Source organism: Alligator sinensis, unplaced genomic scaffold, assembly GCF_000455745.1.
Source record: "Alligator sinensis unplaced genomic scaffold, ASM45574v1 scaffold280_1, whole genome shotgun sequence".
Taxonomy (NCBI): domain Eukaryota; kingdom Metazoa; phylum Chordata; order Crocodylia; family Alligatoridae; genus Alligator; species Alligator sinensis.
Genome location: NW_005841835.1, coordinates 5,568,436 through 5,577,654, shown reverse-complemented (window position 1 = coordinate 5,577,654; position 9,219 = coordinate 5,568,436). Strand labels below are relative to the sequence as shown.

The 9,219-nt window shown below is 47.1% G+C and overlaps 1 protein-coding gene across 4 annotated transcripts in view; it reads right to left on the bottom strand.

The window, feature by feature from the left end:
* Positions 1 to 9,219, bottom strand: part of RALGAPA1 (Ral GTPase activating protein catalytic alpha subunit 1) — a 163,853-nt gene that overhangs the window by 50,671 nt on the left and 103,963 nt on the right. For all 4 annotated transcript variants that reach the window (XR_003093553.1, XM_025201507.1, XM_025201517.1 and 1 more), the window contains exon 26: positions 6,862 to 6,970. Coding sequence is in view for 3 of the 4 variants with exons in the window: in XM_025201507.1 (XP_025057292.1) it covers positions 6,862 to 6,970 (109 nt within the window). In the remaining variant the exon portion in view is untranslated. The remainder of the gene's footprint in view (positions 1 to 6,861; positions 6,971 to 9,219) is intronic.

Genomic DNA, 9,219 nt, shown 5'->3' with positions numbered 1-9,219 from the left:
CCGATAAATGCAAGGTTCTCCACCTTGGGAAGAAAAACCCGCAGCATCCTTGTAGGCTCGGCAGAGCTAGGTTGGCTAGCACTATGGAAGAAAGAGACTTAGGGGTCATCATTGACCACAAGATGAACATGAGCCTGCAGTGCGATGCTGCAGCTAGTAAAGCGACCAAAACGCTGGCTTGCATCCATAGATGCTTCTCAAGCAAATCCCGGGACGTCATTCTCCCCTTGTACTCGGCCTTAGTGAGGCCGCAGCTGGAGTACTGCGTCCAGTTTTGGGCTCCACAATTCAAAAAGGATGTGGAGAAGCTTGAGAGAGTCCAGAGAAGAGCCATGCGCATGATCAGAGGTCAGGGAAGCAGACCCTACGATGACAGGCTGAGAGCCCTGGGGCTCTTTAGCCTGAAAAAGCGCAGGCTCAGGGGTGATCTGATGGCCACCTACAAGTTTATCAGGGGTGACCACCAGCATCTGGGGGAACGTTTGTTCACCAGAGCGCCCCAAGGGCCCCAAGGGATGACGACTAGGTTGAATGGTCATAAACTACTACAAGACCGTTTCAGGCTGGACATAAGGAAGAATTTCTTTACTGTCCGAGCCCCCAAGGTCTGGAACAGCCTGCCACCGGAGGTGGTTCAAGCGCCTACATTGAACACCTTCAAGAGCAAACGGGATGCTTATCTTGCTGGGATCCTATGACCCCAGCTGACTTCCTGCCTTTTGGGCAGGGGGCTGGACTCGATGATCTTCCGAGGTCCCTTCCAGCCCTAATGTCTATGAAATCTATGAAATACTGTTGAAGCCTGGATGCCCAATACAGAAGAGGCTCTCCAGCATTCCTGACTGGTTGTGGGAGACTCTGAGAAAAGAAATATAAAGCATGCTGGAGATGGTGGGTGATTGAAGAATCCTCCAGCAAGTGGGCTAGCCCCACTGTTTTAGTGCCTGGACTGGACAGAGGTGCATAGGGAGCCCCTGTGGCTGGAAGATCATAGCAGCTGCAGTCTCCCAGGTTTAGGGGTGCACATGCCCCCCCGCCAGGGAACTTTGATCATCTGATGGGTTCTCAGCCCCAGGGGCCCCTGGCCACACATTCAATTAATGGCATAATAAGAAGCAGCTACCAACTTATTGCACACGTTTGGTGGAATAACTTTGTAGCTTTTATCATGCCATTAATTGATTAAACATGTGCCCGGGTGACCACTTGAGGCATGATTAACTGGCTAAACATACCTTAAGTTTAACGTGTAGATGGGGCCAGCTGTAACTTTCAATTTAATCTTATTTCTCCAATTTATCAAAATTGTGGAATAATTTAATCCTATTCATAGTAACATTTACTGTTTGTTTGCACATTTTAATACAGGAATTTATAACACCTGCCTAGTAAGTATAAATAAAGGAGGCCATAGGTGGTTACACTATATTTCTATTTATGTCAGTTTCACATTGGCAAATTTTGTGGATGCTCTTTTCTCTCCTATCTTGAGGACTGGTATAAAGTATCTATAAAAGTGTCATAATATGAAAGATTCATAAATGCATAGTTCTGTGTCATGGTCAAACCAATCACCTCTAGCTTGGTAAGTAACCAATGCCTTAGCCCAGAATGGGTTATTTTTGTTATAAAAATAATAAATGGATACTGATTAATTCCTAGTCTAAATTAACATTACCACTGCTGTGTATACACTATTGAACAGAAAGGGTAGATGCCAAAATGCACGATTGTAACTCAAGTATACTAGCATTTTTACAAATCCAGTCAGGTATCTCTGCCTAAATACATCCAGTAGGTTTAGTTTCCCTCCACCCCCCAAAAAATAAATTGTGAAGATACTGCAGTCTGTCTTTATCTACATTTAAGTCAAGTTACATTGGAGTTATAGCCACAATGGTCCAATTAATATGCAAGCAGCAAGGTTTTTTGGTAATACAGGTCAGTTGCAACATACGCACATTTAACTTGCGTGAATTCAACTATACGCAGGGTGGGGGAGGTGGGGGCGGGACTTGAGCTTGCACGCAGCACTGCCGCTTACCTGCAGGCCCATTATGGCAATGACGGCCACTGCCTCCAAAACCTCCTGCTGTCGCCATGGAGCCGTGCCCGGAGCCGTGTGGCTGGCCACCGGGCGGCAGCGGCAGTGTGGTGGTGGCCGGGTGGCACGCAGCCATCCCCACCAGCACCCCGCGCTGTGCCGCTGGCCGCACAGCTCTAAGCACGGCGCCGCGTGCAAACTCAAGCCCTGCCCCCCCTTCCACCCCGCGTATAGTCAACGATTTTCGCATTACGCGATTTTTGCTTTACGCACTGACTTCAGCACCTAACCCCCGCATAAGATGCGACTGACCTGTATCTTTTATTGGACTAACTGTATACTTGGGAGAGGTTTTTTTTGCAGTTGCCCTTTACTTGATTTGAAGCTACTTCTAACAACTTCGTTGTTTCACAGGTTTATTGCCCTCTTCCCCTTCTTTGAATGATTGTTTAATTTACATACTGGAGTTAAAAAAAAAAAAAAAGAAGGTATTGTTCTACTTGGCAATCAGCTAAGGCTGTATCTATTTTCCCAAACTTTTGCTGGGACATTTTGTGCCCCAAAATTTGTCTAACATCTCTCCTAGCTATACAGCTGGTCCAATAAGATATGAAACAAAACTTGTTTCTCTCATTTACCCATGTTAATAATCTCCGCATAAAGGATTCTTATCAGCCATCCTAACTCCATAATAACATCTTTTAATTTTACTTAAAAAAATATTTTTGTCTTGATTTGTGTGCATTTACGTTGTGTATATAGAGGTGATTGCATAATAGCTCAAAATGAAGTCTTACTCTTTTATATTGCAAGGGAGTGTGGAGAGGTGGGGGGGATATGGGTAGGTATGGGGTTTGTGGGAGGCTGTAGATGTGTGTGGATATGTATATAGAGTTTGGGGGAGGGTATGGGGTACGTGTGAATGTGGGTGGGATTGAGGGATTTGTCAGGGGATGTGTTTGGGTGGGTATGGGGTTTGCGGAGGGCTGTGGGGTGTGTGGAGCGGAAGGCTGGCTAGGGGTATATGTGGAGTGTGCGTTGGGGGGTATGAGTGTATGTGGGATGGGATGTGTGCATGTAGTAGTGAGCGGGGCTCCCCTCGGAGGCACGTGTGTGTGTGTGTGCGCGCGCGCACACACACACACACACACACACACGCACGCATGTGGGGAGGGGTGGGGGGTTTGTGGCAGAATGTAGGGGAGGGTGTGGGTAGTGCAGTGTTTGTGGGCTGTATGGTTGTGTGTGGGGGTGTGGCTGTGGGGTTTGCAGGGGAGAGTTTGTGGGTATGGTAAAGTGTGCATGCGCCCCTTGAGGGAGACAAGCACCCACACGGCAACAGCCAGGAGATGGAGCGCCTTGGGGTGCCTCCCTGTCATTTGCAGCCTGCCCCATGCCTGCTGCAGACTCATCCTAGCAAAAGCCAACTAGCTAGAACCCATGTGTACAGCCCTAACCCCAACCCACTCTGTGCCTACTTTGCACTGCCCACCAGGGGTGTGTCCTGCTGCCCCCTGGGAATACAGTGGGGCTGGGTGGTTCCACAGCTGGGCTGCCTTCCTAGGCAGCCCAGGCGGTGGCTCCTTCTGGCTGCTGCTGGCAGTGGCCCCAGCCCCATGGTACTGGCAGGCTGCCCCCCCCCCCCCCCCGCCCCCCCCCGCCTCTGCTCCAGATTCACCTGGCTCAGGCTGAGCAGTAGCAGCAGTGGCAGCTGCCAGGCACAAACTCTTCCTTAGCATGGGGGAAAAGCAGACCCTCCCACCGGCCACTGCCAGGCCCTTCCTGCTGCAGCTTCCCAGAGCCCATACAAGGCTGCCCTGCATCTACTCTACACTGCCACTGCTGTCTGGCTGGGCAGACTGGAGGCAGCAGTGATGGTGGTGGAGATGCAGGGCAGCCTGGTGTGGGCTCCCAGTAGCTGCAGCAGGAAGGACCCGGAAACGGCAAGGGGGAAGGGCTGCTTTTCCCCTATGCTGAGGAACAGTTTCTGCCCAGCAGTCGCTTCTGTTGGGCGGGTGAGTCTGGAGCAGATGCAAGGTGGACCGGATCAGGCTGAGCACACGGGTCGCTGCTGGTATCATGGGGCTGGAGCTAGTGGTGGTGGCAGCCAGGAGCCACCGCCACTTGGGCTGCCTAGAAAGGGAACCCAGCCACAGAGCTACCCCAGGCCTGCTGCATGTCCAGGGGGTGGTAGAATGTGCCATGGGTGGGCAGTGCCTGGGCCAGGTGGGACTGAGGGACCTGCCACGGGCCAGACAAAGCCCCTCCATGGGCTAGATCCCTAAAATTTAGGGCATCAAAAGGCACAACTGACATGACCTTCACAGCTCATTGGCTGCAGGAAAAATGTCAGGAAAAACATAAGCCCCTCTACATTCCCATTCACTCTGACCAGCTGCCTGTAGATATGAGCAAATACTGAGTCTTGTCTCTGGTTCCGAAAAATGTCAGTTCCCTCATCTGATGAGCACTCCCTTCTAATCAGGGGGGGTTCTTTCCAGAGGAGCCTGCATCCTCAACATTTTCCTCAGGTCCACTGAGCTTACGCTGGATCCCGACTCCCTTTCTGGGCCTCCTACCCGGCCCCTTTTCTGCTGCAAAGCCTTCCCTCCGTATCCTCCAACATTCTTGGTATGGGAGGGGTCAGGGCCCCAAGATTCCGGGATCAAAGGGGAATATGTCCCTGAGTTTGTCCCGGAGAGGGGCTTGTGGTTCCTGATCCAATCTACTCTTTGCCACTACGCACAGCAGCCTGGTGGGTCCCAGTCCTGACATACTACCACTGGGTGGGAAAGATGGTGGGCCATGCTGCTGTCAACTTGGCTTTCTGAGCCTCCATCATAAACTGCACCTGGGTGATAGGATAAGGCCAGATATCCCCATGTATACAGGTCACATAGATGCATTCAGGAACTCAACACTGGGCAGAATCCACCAACTGTTTTAGCACAAAGGTTTGGGCTGAGCCTGAGTCCATGAGACCCAAAACTTGGACATCTTCTATTTGTATGTTCTCCTGGGACTTCAGAGAACACAGAATAAACATAACTATAATCCATGAGAAGGCAATCTCTCCACCACTGCCTAGGCTCTCCACATGAAAAACGGACAGAGGGCTCCCCTGGCCTCTGATCTACTACTGCCTCCTGGTGGTAAACCTCTCTTGCCTCTAGTTCCATGGCCCAAGCTTGCTGAGTTCACCCCTGCCATCTTGTGGAGCAAGGCTATGCTACAGGTCCAGGTGTCTGGTCTCCCTTCCAGGGCTAATGTACAATTCCTGCCTTTCCTCATTTGAGGTTTATAGTCTGGTGGGACTGCTCCTTTTGCCCAGCTACAGTATTCCACATTCCAGTTCAGCCTCTAAAAAATCCTTATCAAGGCATATTGCCTCTTTTAGGTCCATAATACAGTGTCTATAGACCTGCTCCTAGACCCCCACCAACAGGATTTGCCAAAATTGTTCTAATGTCACCAGTTCCACCATTATCTAAGCTGAGTTAGTCTCTGGTTTCAACCACTGGTTGTACAAATCCACTGCCCACGGCGGAGAGTTGACATCAAATGGTTCTGCTTGGAATTGCTGCCTGTATGCCTCTGCTATGAGCTCCACCCAGTCCAAAATGGGCAACTTCAGGGTGCCATAGGTGTATGTGGCCTTGGCTACCAGGCCCAGATAAGCAGCCTGAGCCTCCCTAGTTAGGTAGGGATCTAACTTAACAGCCCAGAGATCATGAGGCTAGTGATATGCCTCAGCCACCTGTTGAAATGTCTCTGGAAAAGCTTCAGGCTCAACATCTGGCCCCGTTTTTCTAAGCCTCCTCTCTGCAGCCGCTGGGGTCTGGGATACCTCAACCCACTTCAGGCTGGGTTTCACCTGCTCCAGCAGGAGCTGCATGAAGCGCTTCTGTTCACTTTGCATCCTTTGCTGGAACTGCTGCTGTTGTTGTAAAGCCTGTTGCTGCATCTCCTCCATTTCAATACTGCCTTAGGGTTCACACTGCTGGCTGAAAGCAACAGTGTCCACAGCCTCCCCCACATGTAGCAGGTTGCCGCCACAAGGTCCTTCAACCAAGCTTTGTCCCTCCTAGTATCTCCCAGCAAGCCTTAGTACTATAGTCTTTCACCTTTCTGGCCTCTATTGCCTGGAGTGCCTCTCAGCCTGCCCCAGTTAAATACCAGCAAACAAAGGAACCTTGTCATCTTGGCCCTTGAAATGGGTCTACTATGGCTTAAGGCTTCCTTTCCTACGGTTGTCATATTTCTTCTAGCAGATATTCTCTGCCTCTGGTGCTTCTCCTTCACTCCCCTACTAATTCTGCCTACTGGGACTTTTGTTTCCCAGTGAGCCACACCCTTCTTAACCTTCCACAGATGCAACCCTTTAGTTTCACTAGCTGCTTTCCCATAAGGGGACATACTACCCTGTTGCACAAATTCTCATTTACACTTGCCAAATTCAGATTTAAGGTGATTAACTAATTCAAAGGTGGCCAACCCATGGCACATGTGCCACAAGTGGCATAGGCAGCCTGTGTGTGTGTGACATGCAGCAGATTGGGGGCAGCACAACTGCAGTTAGGGCAGGAAGCAGACCAGCAGATCAGGCAGGGAGCAAAAAGCAGAAAAACAGATAAGACAGGGAGCACAGAGCAGACCAGCAGATCGGGCAGGGGAAGGAGATTAGATTGGCATTTGGGGAGAGGGCAGGGCTAATTTGTGGCACACCTGCTAAAAAGACTGGCCCCCACTGAACTGGTTTATTTTTATATTAAACTGTAAAGGTTGTAGCATACTGAAACATATAATTTGTTTCGTACCTTTAAAGACGCACAAATCACATTCAGTGCTTCCTTGATCTGAGGATGATGCGATTCATGAACTAGCTCCTCACAGATCCAAATGCCAAGGCTGCAAAGAGCAACACATCTGCAAAACAAGGTCACAGAACAAGAAATTGAGATATGCCTCCATTTTCATCTGAGTTCAGAAATCCATAGCAAGGATCTACATGTTACTATACATGATCTGTAATTTCCGAACTGCTTTCTCAGATTGTTTGTTGCTTGTCTAGGACAAATTAAACAAAAACCTTATTTTATTGTGTTACATAATGATTAAAAAATTTACAAAGCTTAAAATGTATGTTACTACTACTTTAAGTGCTTGTCTGTATACATCTGCTGGTGGTGATGCTTAAGCAGTGACCTAAATTTATGGAAAGGAATGCTAGGAGTCAAACTAATTAATAACAAAAAAAATCCTACTGAAATAAATATCCAGACCTTGTACTTTTTCAGTGGAGTAATGCCATGCATATCTATAAATTGATCTCCAAATATGTCTTTTACATACTTCTACTACGGGTACAGTTCTCAAAGTCAAAGACTGCCTGGTCACTGATGAGCTGGGACTCTCTCTCTACATTAACTAGTTAATAGTAAAGTCTAATAATCTAATAATGAAACAATTTTTCAGAGCTGAGAAGGGCTGATCTCTCATCCTTTGTGTGTTAAGTACAAATTAATTTTAGGAAGTACCCTAAGGATACAAGCAGTCTTAATATGTATATCAATATCAAAGGAGGTAACCATTATATCTGCATGATTCTATAGTGATAAAGTATCACAAAACAGGGCAGCTTTAACTTGGTTTCATTTATTCAAGTTACAGTGATTTAGCTAAGTTGTATTGCTACGGATCATGCCAATGTAAGCTGATGGGCACTTGTGAACGGCAGCTTGCTCTCTCCTTTTAAAGCCTTAAAAGGTACACTTATCCAGAGAAGCAGCACTCCAATCATACCCATGTATTAGGGCTGTGCAAGCTTTGGTAGCCAATTCAATTTAGAGGAGATTTGGCCTGATTTGGGGACTGAATCGCTGAATCTGAATCAATCTGGGAGACTAATTAAAAGCTCTAAATCGATTTGAAGCATCTGAATTGATTTTGGAAAGCTTTGGAAAACATTCAGCCGCTTTGGAGACTTGGCTATAGACTAAATAGGTAGCTAATACAGCTGCCTCCAGCTGGTAAGTCTGTTGGGGTTGGGGGAGGAGGGAGGGAAGGGGGCAAAATCAACTGCCCTGAGCTACAAATGCCACCTCTCCCTACCTATATTACCTTGCTCCTCTGCACACATGAAACAAAAGAGGAGACAATTACTGTGGAATGGTGCCCCTGAAGGAACAGAAAGCTCAAAAGCCCTTCTAGGAATCTTACACACTATCTGTCTCTCCTTCTGTGCTTTGCTCTCCTTATGGCTAGTGGGGACAGGGTGTGGTATTTAACTGGGAAATTTTTCTGTGTTCCTATCTTTCTTAGCTCAATTGAATACTGAGTGCACAACAGTGAGGTACAGGATAGGGGAAATTTTGACCTTGAGATCTGATTGCTCAGGTGACCTCACAGGGGCAGACTTGAGCGTTGTGGTATGGTCAAGCAAGTGGATTTTGAATGTGGATATTTGGAAGGTTAGGGATAAAGAGCAGACATAATAATCAGTGCAGAAATACTCTTAAAAAATGTATGGCCAGTCTTGAATTTTTTAATGACTAGTTTGTGGAAACAAGTTGAGGTTCTGAAGGTGGAAGGTAACTTGGAGGAAAGTGATCATAAAATGTTAAACTTCATGATTCTAAAGAAAGGGATGAGTAAGGGGACAAAATAAGGATAATGGACTTTTTGTTAAAGTCTAGGTTGTTTTTCTTTTTTTTGTCCTTAAAAAAAAAAAAAAAAAAAAAAAAAAACTTAGGAAATTGGTATGTAGGATATCTTGGAAAGATACTTATAAGAAAAAGATACTGAAAGGCACAATGGCAAGCTATTCTGGTAAGGAACACAGTAAAAGATCAAAAAGGCTCCATCAAGAACTCTTGAATTATCTGAAAATGAAAAAGAAGAGTGGAAACGAGGGTTGAGCATAAAGGAACAGCACAAGCAGATAGAGATAACATCAGAAAAGCTAAGATGTAAAACGAGTAGAAAATGACCTGGGGCAAAAAGCAAGATGAAGAAGTTCTACAGTCTACATTAGAAGAGCAAAACAAGGAAACCAAGTGCCTGGTTATACAGAGAACACTGAAGCATTCAATGCTGCTTTTGTTGCTTCCGTCTTCCAAAAGTGGTTTTGATCAATACTTACACAATCGATTCCAAAGAGATAAGGTCACAGTCCA